Source organism: Chanodichthys erythropterus, chromosome 6 (genome assembly GCF_024489055.1).
Source record: "Chanodichthys erythropterus isolate Z2021 chromosome 6, ASM2448905v1, whole genome shotgun sequence".
Taxonomy (NCBI): domain Eukaryota; kingdom Metazoa; phylum Chordata; class Actinopteri; order Cypriniformes; family Xenocyprididae; genus Chanodichthys; species Chanodichthys erythropterus.
The window spans coordinates 21,956,090-21,975,505 of record NC_090226.1 but is presented as its reverse complement, the minus strand read 5'-3'; the positions used below and the strand labels follow the sequence as shown (position 1 = coordinate 21,975,505).

At 38.0% G+C, this 19,416-nt stretch overlaps 1 protein-coding gene across 1 annotated transcript in view; it reads right to left on the bottom strand.

Moving 5' to 3' along the window:
* grin3bb (glutamate receptor, ionotropic, N-methyl-D-aspartate 3Bb) overlaps positions 1-19,416 on the bottom strand; it is a 116,299-nt gene that overhangs the window by 6,804 nt on the left and 90,079 nt on the right. The window contains exons 2-6 of the mRNA XM_067387391.1: positions 18,460-19,088; positions 12,767-13,859; positions 11,300-11,445; positions 9,397-9,512; positions 389-540 (exon numbers count right to left, since the gene is read on the bottom strand). Coding sequence (XP_067243492.1) covers positions 389-540; positions 9,397-9,512; positions 11,300-11,445; positions 12,767-13,859; positions 18,460-19,088 — 2,136 coding nt within the window. The remainder of the gene's footprint in view (positions 1-388; positions 541-9,396; positions 9,513-11,299; positions 11,446-12,766; positions 13,860-18,459; positions 19,089-19,416) is intronic.

The window sequence follows — 19,416 nt, the reverse complement described above, 5'->3', positions numbered from 1 at the left end:
TGCTGTATCACTTCATAATCTCCATTTACTAACAATATAATTGCACCTAAAAACATCTAGGTGAAATCTATATGTAACATACAACAGCAAAATCAAATCAACACACAAGCGCACAGCATTTACATTTACATGGCTTGGAAAACACAATCAAGCAGCTTAAATGTATGAGATCGGAAAGTGACACCGGCAACCATGAATTCATTACATGCTTCTAATCTGGTAAAAAGGATTTAACTGATATAGGAATTATGCAAATAAATATTTATTAATTTTGTAATAATAAAATCAAATGATCCAGTTCTGTTTTGGGCCACCTCTGGAGATTTGTTGCAATATGCACTATTGTTCATTTTTCTTTTCACTTTCAATTAGACTGAATCCTGCTCACCTCCGTAACAGCAAAGACTCTCTTTCCGCACGGCACAACCTTGTACCACTTGTCATGAAGCATATCCATGTAGCCATCAGACTTGTAACGGCTGATGAATTCAGATATGTTGGAGGTGAGTGGCGAGTTCTGGGGCAGTCCGATACCATAACCTAAGGAGAAACAAAGTCACTTAGTCATTCATCAAAATATCACCATAACAAACAGAATGTGCTACAAATGTTCATTAAACTGTCTGTCTCGAGTTTTTTAAAAATTTCTTTTAAAACTTCAGTTTTTTTTTATAGGAAACACAATGGTTCTGTGCCCACTGGGCTGAAATAATGAAGAGATGGGGAAAACAAATACATGACAAACAGAAAATGTTCACAAATTTAATATTTTGAGAAGTTGAGTCAATAAATGTCACCTGAATTATGCTAATCTAGAAGAGTTAGCACAACACTCTACGCTACAACGCAGGTGCAGCTTTTCAAAGTCTGGAAGGTATTATTTTACTTTTGGCAGCTGCTATTTAAACAGCGTAAATAGCATATATCACTATTTGCACTAAGTGAAAATAGCAATATATTCTATTTACACTAGAATATTTTACTATTTTCACTTATTGACACTAAGTGACAATAACAGCATTTTCTTAGCGAAATGCTATTTACACTAGGTGAAAATAGCGATAGATTCAATAGCAAATAGTAATTAAATAGTAATTAGAAGCTATCTATACTTAATTTTGGCAGATACCATTTGCACCTCAGTATTTTTCTACATTAACAGGATGCAATAATAGAGTGCAATAATAGAGTGTAAATGATTATATTTATAGAAATTATTAAATGGATGCTGCCTTATTGGGAGAATAAATCCCTCCCTACACCTTACCCTAACCATACTTAATAAACACTTTTAATATTATTAAATACTCGTTCGCAGTTTTTTTTTCCAATTTTAGAACATTATTTTCATTTTTATTAAAAATAAATGTGAGCTTGGCAAAAGGCAGATTTGAACCTGCGTCGACTGCGTTAAAAGCCAGGTCTGCAAGTCTTACTCACTACTGCAGCTTTAAACTGCAGTTTTAAAACTTGAGTGGCTCAATCATTCAAACAAAAACAAGAAAATGTTCACAAATTTAATGTTTTGACAAGTTGTCAATAAATGTCACCTGAATTATGCTAATCTAGAAGAGTTAGCACAGTTAGCACAACATGCTACTCTACAATGCAGGTGCAGCTTTTCTCTAAAAGCCTCTCAAATTCTGGAAGGTATTATTTTACTTTTGGCAGCGGCTATTAAGTGCAAATAGTGATATATGCTATTTACACTAAGTGAAAATAGCATAATTTCTTAGCGATAGATGCTATTTACACCATATAAAAGTACAGTATAAATATAATTTGCCAACAAGGATTGCTATTTGCACCACTTACTTTTCTCTCATTTCCATTACTTCTTTGAATTTGCTAATGAAACATTTAAATTAGACTTCATGAATAAAAGGACATTTTGGAAAACTAAATAAAACCACAGTTCTTATAAAAGCCAGTTCACCCCTCAGTTTCAAAATCAAAAATCATAGCCGATAGGTTTGGAATAACATGCTGTAATAGTAGGTAAACAATTACAATTTTAATCATTTAAGCTTGCGTCAGAGGAATGTGAACAAAAATGTGAGAGCAAGGATGTAGATGATGCCACGGAAGCTCTGAGACTTAGTATAAGATCCAAGTGCAGTTTAATAGGAAAATCCAGAATCTTTGTCACAGCCAGGCAAAGGATCAAAACATATGAAAACTGACCACACCAAAAACATGAAAACAAAAACAAGGGCACTCCAGCAGGTGATCATGACACATGTATAACGTAGTGACAGGAGGAGTGTGTCATTCTGGGCCATCTCACAGGTGAGTTATAATGTGGTTGGGGCTTAAGAGTCCTATCATTCATATATCATTGATAGACTTGTGTTCCTCTTGGAAGACAGGCATGAATATCATTCAATCAGCACACACGGGAGATGAATTGACATAAGAAATTGGACGACAGGCATATGGTAATTAGCACAGTCAGAAGTCCTGCACAGCCCAGAAGGGTCTGATTACACTGAACCTCAATTACTATTTTAGCACAGATGGCCAAGGGAGGGTCAGGCCTGAAAATAGAGAAATTACAGATAGGACAAAATATAGGGAAATATCAAAAAAAGGAGCAAATATACTAGGACCAGTCAGTGGGCTGTTTTCCCTCAAGCTCTCTGCAGTAAATCTGTCACTCACCAGCCCCCACTGGCTCCTAAGTGGCTGACAGATCACAGATATTCAAATGCTGACATCTACGCATTTTATCACTGCCAAGCTGCAACACAAACACACAGGGGCGAATTCACTAGTTGTGCTACTGTAGCTGCATTTCAGTCTTTAACCACTCATTAACAAACCAGGTGCTGAAAGAGCATGTGTAATTAAGCACTGCAGCCCTACCTACAGTAATAAGCCACATAAGTGGTTGCATTTAGGGCCCCCGTGGCCGACAGTAATGCTTAATTACGTTGATAAAGTTGGCTTGTGTCCGGAAGTTGTTTCCGCTACTGAATAAAAAATAAAAAAGGTAATTGCAAGTTTATCTCAAATTTATCTCGCAATTCTGGCATTTTTTTCTTCAAATTGTGAAATATAGGCTCTAAACTCACAACTGGGAGTTATAAAGTCCAAACTGTGAGATATAAAGTCAGAGAAATTTAGTCGACTTTATTTCTCAGAATTGTGACTTTATTTCTCAGAATAGTACAGTACAATACAATACAATAAACTCGCAATTCTACTTTTTCTCACAATTGCAAACCTTTTTCTTGCAATTCTGAGTTTATATCTTGCAATTCTGAGAAAAAAAAAGTCAGAATTACAAAACAGAAACTTGCTATTGCAAGAAAAAAGTAGAATTGCGAGTTTACATCTCGTAATTCTGACTTTTTTCTCAGAATTGCAAGATGGTCACCGTAATTTTGCCAAGTAAGACAACTTTCCTATCCGAAAATTTAGTCCTAACCTTTTCCCAACCCCTAAACTTAACCCTACCCATAACTTATACCTAAAGTCAGAGGGAAATGATAGTTGCATAACATGGATGTAGAAGCACCTAACCCTGGTTGTAAGCCTAAACTTGTAATGGTAAACTTGTCCCTCAAATCTGATTGGTTGATTGGAATGTTGTTCTAGGATCAACAAAGATGTTGATCCAGGAACATGTTGTACTTGGTGAAATCGCATTCACCATTGCGAGATATAGGCTAACATTTGAAATTAAACTGAATTGCGAGTTTTTATCTTGCAATTCTGAGAAAAAAGTCAAAACTCATAATTCTACTTTTTCTCACAACTGCGAGTTTATATCTTGTACTTCTGACTTTTTTCTCAGAATCGCAAGCTATAAAATTGGGTGTGCTCTTGCTCTCTCGCTCTGATTGATGTGTGTGCGTTCGATGGCCATGATTGGCCATGTTTAGCAAGAGAATCCAACTCTTTAACAGTGTCAGAATGCATGAAATAGCATTAGACCCTAAATTAGACGTTTAAAGACAACAGTAATTATGAAATACATTTTCATTCAACATGCAAGTGTCTGAAAACATTATGTAGCGTCTGGACCAATCAGACACACAATTATTCATTATATTTAATGAATAATCCAGAGACTCACTCTCTTAAATTTCTGTGAACCCATCCCCCTAAACTGCAACTAGCATCCCAGATGAAGCTAACACACAGAAAACTGGTAAGAACTTTGTATGACCTTCAGGAATTTGTGACCAGGACCTGCACCTTGACATGACCACAATGCAGGCCCTGAAGTATCAGCAGAGATCGAGGATCGAGTAGACTAGATCATCCATTGTGAAGACATCATCAACACGACAGCCAGTGCCACAGTTCCTCAACAAACCGACCATGCCGGCATGATGAATACGATCCTCAATTGGACACGACCACAACGCAGCCCTGAAGTATCAGCAGAGATCGAGTCGACTAGATCATCCATTGTGCCTCATCGACACGACAGCCAGTGCCACAGTTCCTCAACAAACCGTCCATACCGGCGTGATGAATACGATCCTCAACTGGATGAAACTGAAATAAATACTTTGAATGTTGCGATCCTATCAGATTTATGATAGCAACCTGAACTCGTAACAAAGCACTGTTCGCCAGAGGAGAACTTGCCCCCCGACTAAGCCTGGTTTCTCCCAAGGTTTTTTTTTTTTTCTCCATTTTAACACCTATTTGCTGTTTGTTTGCCACCTGATGTCACCTGTTGGAGTTTGGGTTCCTTGCCGCTGTCGCCTTTGGCTTGCTTAGTTGGGGACACTTGACATTTGACTTGACATTTGATATTCAATAGTATTCTTGACATTTATTCAACAGTGCTTTGATCTGCCTGCATTGACACTATTCATGAAGAATCAATGTAAAGCTGCTTTGATACAATCTGCATTGTAAAAAGCGCTATATAAATAATGGTGACTTGACTTGGCTTGACTCTGATGTCATTCTTTCTGACAAATAAACCCTCTTAATCCTATATATTCAATATATGACCACATGAGAAATGTATAAACGTGTATCCAATTTTCCCCTCTCATGATTTTCCTTTTATAGGGTTTATTCTATGTATTAATTCTCTCTTTTGAACTATTTTGGCATTAATGTTTCAGAGACTAAAATCACATGGGTAGCCTGTTTGGTATAGATGGACTCCAACTTCCATTTCCTATTTGTTAATTAATATTACATGTTTCCAACTCTGTGACTCATTATTATTATAAGAATCTAGAAGGTTCTTCTCTTATTCATCCAATCCAGTGTCTTATGCTAATATCCTGCCAAAGTCACAAAGACTCGAGAGAACAACTCCTTATTGGCTCAGACACCTCAAGAGGGTGTGACATCTTCACCCTTTAAAATCACTGATCATAAGATCACAGTCTTTTCCTTTACTGAAAAATGCTGATGTCAAGATGATGCTGTACTAGAAGCTTCTAAGGAACCCCAAGCTTGTGCCAGGCTCCGGCCTAAACTTTCATATTTATCATATTTATTTTGAGCTAATTTGCTACAATTACATTCAGTTCACACTTAAGTATAATCTTTTAAAGATATTTTATTTATTAATCTATTATAGAAGTATTAATATGAAATATTAATATGAGTTGTGACTATGAAATAAATTTATCTTGTTTTTAGTATGTTTATATTTTTTACTATAGAAAACAAAATAACAATACTGATTAAGAAAACGATTTTGTACAGTGTGTCTAAGATAAAATGCTTAAATATATTCTGTGCCTCACTGCAATCATAAATTCTGAGCAATTTCATGACTGTGACCATTTAAGGGCAGAGCTGAAGGACAAGACCTGTCTGTTAAAATACAGCTCATGCATGAGACCATGCTTATTAATCCATTAAAAAAACATGCATAACATTGTCCAGCACGTACACAGAGGTATTAAATGTGCTGAGGGGGAATGAACAGACATGAGACCTGAGACAACAGGCATATGCTAATTAACACGACTCGAGCGGGGCATGAGCTCAATTAGCCCAGACACCCAGTTGAGGGTTAGGCCTGAAAAATGAAAAAATATAAAAACCGGACCACAATTATTTTACTCAACGTTCTCTCTTTCCTCCAGCACACCTTTCAGTGCCGCCTTCTAGAAAGATCTGTGCTTCCTGTAGGCAGCTCAGGAAAACAGCCCAGGTTTGCATTTAAATTGGCTTCTCCACTAAAATGCATGACAGCAAGAGAGATCTGTGCCAAGCTGACTTCTTACTTTTTTCCCCCCAGTTCTTGTCAGTTGTGGATTTGTTAATACACTCTAAAATATGCAAATGAAAAGTCTGAATACTTCATACCATGTTGTCTCTCTTTTCTTCTCTTTACTAGCACAGTATCTACCTCCTGATGGCTGTCCAGATTTCCAATGACAGCCATTTTGGACAATGAATAACATGACATTTTCTTCATATCCAGGGAAAAATCATACGGTATTCCAGTTTATCTTCTTCTGGCCTTTATATAAATTGATAAAATATAGTTTCATGTAAAAATCATGAAACTTATGATTTATAAAAGATGCATTAGGTTTTGAACTATAGTGGTTTTGAACTATATACTGATATCTATCATCACGGATGCAGCATCATGCAAAAGCTTAATTTTCGGCAGAAATGCTTTATTTGCAGGTGTATTTGTCACCCATGATTAATTTATTTCACAACAGAGAATGTCCAATAACAGTGGTGACACCAAGATAAAGTGAAAAGTATTTGTTTAAGTTTCTGTATGGCAGTGAATTTTTCAAAAGAGGTAAAGTAGTATTAGAGGTAAAGAGGTATTAGTATTAAATACTAATAGGAAAAATCTAAATTAGATTAAAGACTTTACAGTTTATTAATACCATATTAGTGTTGTACTGTATCTATATTTTACGTTAAGTGTGTTTCAACTCTCATCCCATTTGCATTTTAGTAAATTGCAATGTCTGGTCATGTGATCTCAACATGGTGACCTCCAAGAGGCTGGTCCTCACCTTAATCAGGGTATCTGCATTAAATGGTTAGTTCACCCAAAAATGTAAATTCTGTCATTTATTACTTACCCTCATGCTGTTTCACACCCATAAGACTGTCATTAATCTTCGGAACATAAATTAAGATATTTTAGTTAAAATCCGATGGCTCAGCGAGGCCTCCATAGCCAGCAATGATCCATAAAGGTACTAAAAACACATCTAAATCAGTTCATGTGAGTTCAGTAGTTCAATATTAATATTATAAAGCAACGAGAAATATTTTGGTGAGCCATGCTTCCTGAAGCAGTGTTTTGAAATCGGCCATCACTATATAAGTTGTTTTTTTGGCAACTTTTTTTATATTAATATTGAACCACTGAACTCACATGAACAGATTAAGATAACATCCTAAATCATAAAATGACTGTAAAAACAATTTAAACAACTTATTTTTACTAGTGGGTGCAGGACACTATAGTTCATTTATGTAAGTGAGGATAGCAAAATAAAGAAAACTGTGGCATATTATACCCAAAAATTCTTCATACAGTGAAATTGATAAAATTGATAAAAAAAAAAAAATAAAAAAAAAAATGTAGACACTTTCACCTGACCATGTTTGGCTTAAGTGTTATCTGACATAATTTTTTTTTTTTTTTTCTTACACAGTTTAACTCTGAGATCTTCTCATATTTTATTACCATTTTTTAAAACTATAGTAAATAAACTGTATTAATGAAAGAAATGTTCAAGGTGTCTGAATAAATTTTGGTTTGACTGTAGGCCTATATATAATGAACACACAAGCCAGAACACATGCAGCCCAACCTGCAGCAGCATTAGAAGAGACAATGACTTGAGAGTGGACTAACTGCGGGAAGATGAGTGATGAATTGTTTTGCAAATGTGTTTATCATGCATAAATGGCGTTTTTTGTGTCAAACGAACAGTTATGTTAATAATTAAATGACTGAGTGTAATTTGCGAGCGTGTTGTTTAGCCATCTTCAGTCTAGCTTACTAATAACCAATAATTAGGTATCATCATTAAAACGGAATTACATGCCTAGTAATCTTTCGAGAGACAGACAGCAGTCAATAAGGCAATAGCAACATTAGCGAATAGCACAGACGATACACCCACTTGCCCAAGGCTGCAGCCCAGAAATGTTCCAAGCACACATTAGAAGAATAAAATAAGAAAATACAGGCAGAGTCAGAGGCTGCGTCTGAAATCGCATTATCTCTTAAGTAGGTACTTTTTTTGAATAGGTAATTACTTCACATCTGCTAAAAAAAAGTATATTCTATATAGTACGAACATGTGTAGTATGAATGTAATCTGGACCACATCTGCCATGTTGTCAATATCACGTGACCTACCAGAGTCAGTTGCTTTACTGCCATTCACAAATAGGACTGCAAGGCCATGGGAGATAGTTATGAGATAGTTCTCGCTGGAAGTAGAAGGTCATCTGGGTACTTTTTGCTTACTCTTTTATGAGTACTGTGAATTCTTTTGATGCATACTGTTTATATAGTAGGGAAGTACGTGATTTTGGATGCAGCCAAGGTCTCTGTAGAAACAAACACCACCACACACTTCTAGTGGGATCATAAGTAATGACTGAGAGGGATTATTTTTGCATGATCCTATACTTTGTTATTTTTTGGGGGGGAAATCGTGTATAGTACACCTTTAAACAGCTGACTGGCTAAATGAAAATACAAATTCACTTTCTGACAGTAGGTGGCATTTATGGAACAGCAGAAATACAACGGTTACCCTGGTAGCCCCTGTAAATAAACCAACTGCGCTATTTAGAATGGTGATGAATTTGCAGATGATATAAACAAAAGGTAAACAATGTCATAATTCATCAACAGTAGATCATAAGCAAAAGGCAACCTCTTGGCATAAATCCTTGGCATTCAATGATTGCGAACTGCTCTGAAACCATGAGCCTGTAGAACGTGAAACAGCTTCATCTATTTACTTTGAAATGTGCAACGTTCCTATTTAATTAAATCATAGCCTTTTAAAGTTTAATTAAGCCTGTTTCCTGCACATTTCCTGTTTTTCTGTCCCCAAATTTAAGACCTCTTGAAATTATAATACATATATTAACTTTTCTTATACAATTTAAGATATTTAAGAATTTTGATAAAACTAAATTTAAGTCTTTTCTCTGCAACTCTGCTGAATGTGGCCGCCCTGAATTAATCTTGAAAAAGATACTTTAAAGAATGTTTTAACTGTTGCTTTCCACATGGTTGAACGTCAATAGGGTCCTTAGAACATTGAGAAAGAAAGGTCTGGAACAACATGAGGGTGAGCAAATGAAGACAGGATTTTCATTTTCAACTCTTTAATGTTAAACACTAAACTGCCCAATCTGTCCAGTAAAAAAGTTTGAACTAAATTTGTACATTCTGCTTACCTTCAATAGCAAAAGGTTTACCAACTGTCAGCAACTTGCAGTCGGCATCAATGGACACCTCGTAGTCCAGCAGGGCTTTGTCCATGATAAAAGCATCAAGTTGAGGCGGATCTGTCCTTCACAACATAAAAAGAGGGAGGGATACAAAACTACACACAGGCAAGCACACACTCTGATTAAACATGCACAGTATGATTCCGGTGCAAATGGAACACAGACATCATTTGTCTGAACTAAATGTTCATAAACTGCAATGGAGGCCATAAATCAGCAGCTACGCTAAACTAGATGCAAGCTGAATAGAGCCTGAAAAGGACTTTTAATGGATTGTGACACCTTAAGGGCAGCAGTCCACCCTTACTTAATTTAATGATTAAGAAAAAGATGTAATTTATCAAAGCCAGCCAAAAAGAAGAAAAAAAAAAAGTTCAGCCAGCAGCAAATTTGAAGTTAAACATATTTAGTAGTTCTTGTGGTTGATAAGAACATTTCTTTTTCCACACATTTTTTCAGTGTAATTCCAATCTGGCAAATCAAAATGATTATTGATTGACAAATGAAAGCTATTAACCCTTTACCACTAGAAGTTTCTTTTTAATATATATATATATATATATATATATATATATATATATATATATATATATATATATATATATATATATATATATTTAAATCTAGAGTACAAACAAAACTGCATATAAACACCATCAAAAGGCAAAAACAGACATACTGTGGCATACATTTGAAAATCAAATATTTCAGAAATGAATTGCTTTGCTGTTTCATTGCGATACATATGGTCACTGATACCTCTGATCCTCTTCTCAAAATTAAAAAAAGGATTAAAGTGTTTTCAGCCAATTTAAATACTTCATGGATCTTTGACTCTTTTGAAGACGTTTGTCTCTTTTAAGTTCTTCTTCCAATTACATTCTGAATGATACATCCAAATATTAAATGAAGCAACTTCTATGGCATGATTTTAGGCTTAATTCTGCATCTGTCATACAGACTCAAACCTTTACTAAAGAATTATGTAAGGAAGTGAGATGCACTGACTCTCAAAATGTTAATATTTCTGCAGTTCCTTCTAAATTCATCTCTGGTGTGAGTGCAAACTAGGCTAGTAAAAGAAGTCCATATTATATATATATATATTATATATATATATATATATATATATATATATATATATATATATATATATATATATATATATATATATATATATATATATATATATATATATATATATATATATATATATATATTTCCAGTTATACGTTTTGTTTTCAAACTTATTAATTAGGCTTTAGATAATTTTTTTTTTTTTTTTAAATCACATAGGAATTTTTAATTCTCCTCCTTTCTCTATCCCAGTTCTCCTCTATTTTTTTTATATAGCCCAAAAATAAATCAATATTTAAACAAACAAACAAACAAACAAAAACACACTCTTCAAAATTTGGTATGTGCTTGACAGACTGTGGCACTACAGCTGGCAGGAAACAACAAGCCGCTTGCCTGGCGAGCAGCAGTGAGAGGGAATCTCAGAACTAAGACTCAAATATGCTGAAAGAAAAAATGCTTCAGGCAAACACTTCATTCTAATGACAGCATTATTCAAAAATTGGCCGATTTATTGACACTTGTTGTATTGTCAACCAGTGAGTCACTAGGGAGGTTTGTTATAGAAAAGACTGTTTTTGAGATTCAGCATTTGCATTGTAATGAACAGGATGCAACTGCTGTTTGAATTATTGATCACTATGCACAAAGTTTTCCCCATGTGTTGTAAATTTCACTACGTGCTAATAGTGTTTGGCGGTATAACTACACCGGGAGCACTTGCTGCCATCTGCTAGCTGAGTGGATTCTGTTGGGTGAATTGGTCTCTTACTTGAGTGTGGCGACACCATCAGGTGTGGTGGGCTCGTTGAAATTCCGCATATACTCGTGCATCTCAGGAAAACTCTTTTTCATGTAATCCTCTGCACTGCTTTCCCGAACAGTGCCAAATCGGAATCCCTGAGATGGGTGATGAAGCTAAGTCCAAGGGGAAGGAAAAAGAGCTAAGTCTTAGATTATAGTGCAACACACATGAATGTCTGTTTTAGCTTACTCTACAAGGGGTGATATCATGATAAATGCCATTTTCCTTGATAATTTACCTTGATAATTTACCTGTTCATTTGGCAGACATTTTTATCCACAGTGATTTATATTGCATTCAAAGTATCCATTTTATCAGTTCATGCATTCCCAGGGAATGGCACCCATGACATTAGCATTGCTAGCGCCATGCTCTACTGTTTGAGCTATAGATATGCTCTCTGAACTTTGATATTTATATATAACTGTTTTATGCATCATGCGATACATGTCAAAATATAAATTGCTTTCACATCTTTTAATCCCTCCCTTAGAGTTGCTTTATGCAACTCTAAGCAATGTCTGAAACTTGTATTATGAGCGCTTCTTGAGTCTATTGGCCTCTTCGCAACAAATTGGTTGTTGTATTCCTCACTTGTAAGTCGCTTTGGATAAAAGCGTCTGCAAAATGAATAAATATAAATGTCAACACCCATTCGACAGTACTTCAAGACAGAAGTCCTGTAGGACTTAGACGGGATAGATAGTCAGGATTGACAGCATGTTTACACTGGAGTAGAGGACTGAAGGTAGGGGACCTCACGGTAAAAAACTATGACATGACCTCTTTAAATATATAGCAACATTGTTTTCTAGAGGTTATAACTACAGTGTTCACTAGAGCTGCACGATTAATTGTTAAAAGATTGCAATCATCAACCTTATTCTTTAATGGCAACAATTTTGGCTGTGTCTAAGTACGGTCACAGCGAACATCCAAATCTGCGTTGACACAGCACTGAGAGAATAGTTATCATTTGTAGGTACGAAATAGCTTCATAAAAAGTATTTTCAACCACACAGTATCAACATTTCTGTGTTACAATAATTCATATTAGTACTGGGATAAAAGTTTAAAAGTTCAGATATAAACACTGATGTCTTGTCTACGGTAGCGAACTTGATGCTTCAAATAAAGATTGTATTGATTACATCATTACACCACAAGGTGATGACAAATTACTGTTAAAAATTGTTATTGAATCATGAGATTTGTTTAAAAACACTGATTCATCCAGTAATGAAACAAGTGACATATTTATGTGAAAGTCATTGAAGCATTCAGCCAAACCAATAAAATCATTAAAATTATTTTTTTAAATTAACTGCAGCAATTAACATTTTGTCAGAACCTCTATGTCAGAGAATCATGATCTCTATTTTAAACAAATAAATTGTGATTCTCAAATAATCGAAGTGTCTCAAAAGATCTCACCTTGGCATCATGTATTCCAGAGACCTCTTCAAAGGTCTTTTCCCCAACCATGACTGCTGCCAGATTTGCTGTGTAACTGGACAAAACCAGCAAGCAAAATATGGCCCACAGGTTCATCAGGAAACGTCCAGTCCAACACTTGGGCGTCTTACTAGAGACAGTTCGGCCAAAGAGGATGGCGTAGCAGAGGTTGAGAGCTGAGGAATAGGAGAAGACCTTCACACGGTTACGTCCATGAGGCGTCATGCCAAAGGGACTCTTCCATTCATAGAGGGTGAGGAAGAGTGCTGTAATATGCAGTGCCACAAAGATGCCCATCCACATGGACCAGTGCAATGGCCACATGAATGCTCCAATAGGTGCAGCCGTGTCTTTACTGCGCACTAGTATTCCCAAACTTGTGGAAAAAAATGGACTGGTGAAGTCAATCACTTTACTGCGAGCCGAGTTGATGCTGAAGCTGGTAACAGCCATATCGGCCATCCCGCTCAGCAGGTCGCCCACCAACCCCGTCCACTTCCCACCCTTGAGTGCTCCATATTTCCCGTCCCCAACTATGTACAGGTCAAACTTGAAGTTCATGTCTTCTGCCAGCTTCTCCAGTAGGTCAATACAGTATCCATAGCAACACTTGCTGTAATCCGGTGGCAAGAAGCTGCTGTTGCCTTGAGCCCGCTCGGAATACAAGTGGTCCAGGTTTTCCGAGCTGTTTGTGCCTGCATCCAGACAGAATTGCCCCGCGGGACAGTTTCCATCCTCATCTACCTCTCGAGTGAACACGAAAGGGTGCTCCACCAGAGTGACCACACGCACACGACTCCCCGTCACAGGAAAGCCAGCTCGCCATCTACGACCTTCCCTGCCCATCTGGCCCTCCGTGCGCTGCCGAGGGGACGAGCCCTGCCATAATCCCTGCTCCTCTACATCCAACCTACCGCCTTCCCAGCTGCCTACAGTCACCCACGTGGGCTGACCGACGGCATCACGCCTCAGACTCCAAATGTGGACCCTCTGGGAGGTGTGTACACGGGAGAGGTTGCGTTGAACGCTGACAGGGCCAGTCATCCCTACAAAGGACGTATTAGAGAGGAACCTAAGGGTGAAAGAATACAAGTGTCAAATAATTATTGGAAGAGGCCTATATGGTCTATATTACTTGGAGAACACTATTTGTTAGCATTCCTATTTGTGCTGAGTTGCTCGGCTGGAGCAGAACCTTCTGGAACTATGTAACCCGAAAGCTACCATCTTTACCCATGAGAAACTTTCAAGCCTGAATTGTAATTTCGAATGGCCATCAGTGGAAAAAAATTCTTATGATGTACAGTAGCTATGGCAAACACCAGCCTGAGCTAATGTGCCCATGCTAATCAGGCCTGCAAAATTACTCAGGGGGAACCCAGACAAAGACTCTGGTTCACAAGTAGACATGTGGGAGTAAGTAACAGGATCGGACACAGGTTAAGCTGGCTTTATCCTCTCCAGCAGCAAAGCAAACAGTAACTATTACTGCGGCAGAGCGGGAAGGCCTGGGAGAGGGATTGCCTAGCTGGACGACTGACACGGTCTGGCATCAGTCACACCATAAACTACAGATGTTGCTTTCACAGAGCAATATATTTGATTGTGAAACCCCCTCCCACTCTTCACTTCAGAGCTGCTCAGTCGGCAGGGCTGCTGCTCTGGTGCACAGCACGGGTCACTTAAGGAAATGCTTTGACATTGAGCTTGAAGATTAATGTCTGAAGTAATAAATAATAGATATGACATTTGACTAATGCTGTGCTGGTTAATGAAAAATTGAGAAGAAAAGCTTAATATGTAATTTGGCTCCAAACATTTATCCATAGTTCTACCTGCCACAGGGAGTAAAATATCCCACCTTAGCCAACCAATGCGTGTATCTAAGTGACATCTAATTTACAGCATATGTGTTTCAGCTCAATTAAGAGATAACATGTTGCTATATACTTAAAAGCTCTCTTTGACTCTGCTCCCACTTTTCTGATCTTTCATATATTGAGATGAGAGGGGGGGGCTGGATGGGACTATTGTAAGGTGAGATGGGGAAAGATTATTAAAAAATTCATAGAAATGAGTTTAGCTTGTACAGGTTAAGGATGAAAAAATGTTTAAAATATTATTCTAAATAACTGTCCTATCAAAATGCTGTCTGAAAGTGACAGAGAAATATTACTTCTATTAATCCAAGTGTGCATTGTAGGTGAAGATACTTAGAAAATGTTGGCAAATGATGTTTTATTTACAAAGTTTGGGAGGAACACGTTCAAATGATCTAACCAGTCAGCATGAGAGGAGGCCTATATATGTAGCCGACTCACCTATGTTCCTCAGCAGTTTTCTGCATCCCCCCGCCACCCCAACTCACTCTCAGCTGGTTCTTATCCCAGCCAGGGACACGGGAGAAATAGTCTGGGTTTGGGCCAAATTCCAAGCTCGGAGCCCTCCGCATGAACAGCACGCCAAATACGCATGCACTTTTACTCTATCCGAAGTAAGCGTGAACTTGTGAATCAATAGTTAATCTACCATCATGCTACTCTTTTGGATAAGTAGCTACACTGCTAGCTACTAACAAACGTGAGCTCACTACAATTAAAGGTGCAGTGAGCGATTTCTAAGAAATGCTGTTGAAAGTGGATCGGACCGAACACTAAAACACACCTGTAGCCAATCAGCATTAAGGGGTGTGTACACACATTAAGGGTTAGGCACCTGTGTTGCATAGCGTTTAGTGAATTTGGGGGTGTAGCTATCAAAATAGAAGTGTGATCCTTTAGGGTAGGGGTGTGTTTGTTTTGGTGATTTCAAATATCAACATTGTTTCTCAGAAATCGATTACTGCAACTTGAACTTACCTCTATAATTTGATACTATTAATAAACAGCATCATTTAACTAAAAAAAGAAGACCTAAAATGCAGCGCAGGTCTTCTTGGAAGCAAAGTATATGAAATAATTCTGGAATTGGTTAATGCTGATTCACTAGAATTAATCAGACATTTCAACACTGAACATGAATTTTAGTTTTAATCTCACTCCTCAATGCATTGTGTATAATGGGTATCGAACAATATGATAATCTAGCAAAATATAGGATATAGGATCACAACTCAAAGGGTAAAACTCCTTAAAAAGAACTGAATTTTTAATTACAGCAGTCATCCACAGGACATGAGTACCGTCATATGTGGGTTAATAACCACTGTCGACTAATATCCATCTTCTCACTCTCTTTACTCCTCAAGATAAGACAAATGCATGCAAATTCAAAAATATTGATAAAAAAGAAAGTTATTCACTTTTTTATAGTATTACAATGTGGCCAAAATCTTGCACAAGCTGCTGAGCTTTGTATCATGCTCCTGCAGCTATGCCCTCGCAATCGTCCGGCATTATGCAGTATGTTTGGGTCCGGTTGGCAGATTTTCAGCCTTATCCTGTTGTGATGAGAGGCCCAGGCTTCCCACATAGCCACATTTCACTTCTGTTTGTTGTGAGAGATATAGTGGTGTGTGGCAGAGTGCTGGCATGATCCACACAAAATGACGGGCCTGCATGGTAGGCGTGTGCCAGAGCTTTTGATAAGAGTGATCCCTCCTCAGGGAAAGGCAACTGAGGGGAAGTCATAAATAAAGCTTAAAGCTCTAAAGCATGTCTGCATTCCTGCTGAGTGTCTGGGCAAACACCAGTAATTTGCCGCAGCAAGAGAAAGTGGCCATGTGCCTGTCCTTAAGCATGACACTAGCTGTCTGGGACATCTCATCCAGATGGTAGGATGTTCTGCTGATGAGTGTTGAGAATAAAACATCAAAGCCGTTTAGTCTCTAAAAAAATATGAAATATAATAAAGTGAATGTGGCAGTTTTATTCTTGTCTATCAATTATTGATGACTTTGTCAATTATTTATGTATGAAATTACAATCTATTTTTAAAAAAGCAGTTAATTTAGCGCATAAATAGGTGTCTGTACACCCACAAATCTTGGGCCACCCATGCAAATGTGGTGGGACCCTGCCCACAATTGTGATATCAGTGTTTGCAGGTATTGCAAAAATTTACAATAGTACTTGCTTTGACATGCTGTTTATAACTTACTCAGTCAATTGAAACATACTATTTCACAAAATATTGTTAAAATATAACATATAAGATTTAGCAAGGGGCTTAACATGCTAACACTAACTACAACATATCAGGTGCATTTCCTTCAAATGAAAAATGACAGATGCATCAAATGTTAAGTGTATAATTTGAGATGAATTCATACACTCTATGGCATGGTTCACAGTCTGTAGTGTAAGTTGAATATTTTTGGAACATTTGAAACTTAAAAGGGGGGTCTAATGCTATTTTATGCATTCTGACTTATTTACACTGTTAAAGAGTTGTATTCTCATGCTAAACATGGCCAAAGTTTTGGACGTATGAGCAAAGAATATAGAACCCAAGCAGTGACACTCTGATACTTTTTGGGAAACAGCCACTAGATGGCGATCCGGAAGCATTTCCACAAAATGGCAGAAACGCAGGGCTGCTGCTGGGTGCCGGTGTTGCAATGGAACGTTCTATTGAGTGTCACTTCTTTTTAGGGTATATTCTTTGGTATGACGGAGTATTTCTGTGCCAAATATACAACTTCTGGTGGTGGACAAGTCTTGCCGATTTTTTTTTCGAGTATAGCCCTTTATCACGTAAAGGGCAGAATTCCTTGTATAGGCACTTCTCCCTGATAAGTGTGCACACACACCACCCCGATCAAAAGCAAGAGCATGCCCATCAACGCTCCGATCGGGATACAGAAACCGAGAGATTTTTCAACAATGGCTTTGTCCCAATTCAGGGGCTGCAACCTTTGAAGGCTGCATATATCATCGAGGCAGTCTCATTTAAGAATAATAACCATTAGATTGCAAAGTAAATAATAAATTCCAGTATTTTATACCTCACAATGAATATCAGTCAATTTTATTAAGGTTACTTTTCTTAAATAAGACATCCTTGATGATGTATGCAGGCTTCAAATGCGACTTCTGGAGGATGCAGCTTCCAAAATGAGACGCAGCTCCTGTCACCAATGGAGTGTGTTTTTGGTTGTGAGGAAAAGATTACCCTTTTCAGCTTCCCAAAGAACCCAGCGTCAAGGGCAGCAATGGAGTTGTGCACGTATGTTTGTTTGTTCCCGGAACTTCCGTGATGAATGCTTTGAAAACAAGTCCCAGTTCAGCCCTGGATTTATAGATCGCGGGTGGTGTGTAAAATTGCATCAGATGTCTGTGTTTTGTCGGCATGCAAGTGCATAAAATGTAAACAACGCTAACGTTTTTGTTCCTTTTTATTTATAATGATGTTGCAGCTTGCAGAAGAATGCTACACAAAAGCTGCGCGCGCTGGTGACTCTTTAGCTCTGCCCACGGCAGGCACACCTCAGCTTTTTTCGCAAAGACTCAGTACAGCGCATATATTTTTTATAAATATGATAAATCTAAAGACTTTATGGAGATATGAAGGATGCAATACTACTCTATAGGTACTCAGAGTAGTATTTTGGGGTTACTTAAGAAGCATTTTGTTACTTAAGAAGCATTTTGGGGAATTGCACTCAAAACACAACACAGCTTTTTAGCAGATAACAACAAACTGACTGATAAACTGAGAGAATTTGAATTTACCTGGCAATGTACTGTCCTGATGAGGGTAGCTCGTGTTTGTTGGGTTTGTCAAAACAGTTTACCATATTTTGGATGAGGGCTAGATCGGGTCGTACGACCGTTGCTGCAGTAACAGCTCGGTTGACTAACTGCAGGGCATCACGAATGTAGAAGTCCAGTGGTTTGCGGTCAACCTCTCCATAGGCCAGCAGTCCTAATGGCAGGCCAATAGAATGAAGGGCGTCTGGACTCAGAGGTTGGCCCATAATCCAATGTACAGTTGGCAATGTCAACCCCAGGTCATGCGCACTGCGCAGAACAGAAGAGGCACACTCTGGGTCAGCCCCAAAAAGCAGGACAGAGGCAGGTGGAGGATGGTCCTGATTAAAGTGCTCAGAGAGGAAGTAAGAAATATTAGCCATGTGAGGTATGCTGTGGGAGAGGTTCAGAGCGGATCGAAGGTGCCAGTGTGAGGGTCCCCAGCCAGAGCGGCTTTGGAGTTCCAGGAGATCCAGAAGACCAGCGTCCTCCCAGCCTTGGCAAAGCACTGCCATACTATCTTCCCAGCCACTGCGCTGCAGAACATCTAGAAGCAGCTCCACCAATTTCGATGGAGGAATATGAGTTGTCATCTGCAAGTGGAAGCGATTCTGAAAACAGAACAAGCAATAGAAAGACAAATTATTAGACCTTAATGTGACTTTATATCTCACAAATGCAACTTTAAGGGCCCTATCATATATGTGACGCAATATGGCGCCAGGTGCGACGCAAGTGTTTTTTGCTAGTTTCAGCCCGACGCAATTAACACTTTCACATCCAGTGCCACGTAGTTTAAAAAGCAAATGCATTTGCGGCCATTTGTGCATCCATGGGTGTGCAGGTCTGAAAACGAGGTGTGTTCAGGCACATTGTTGGTGCGTTGCTATTTTGAGGCAACTGAAATAGACTGCACCATTGACCAACTGAAACCTGGTC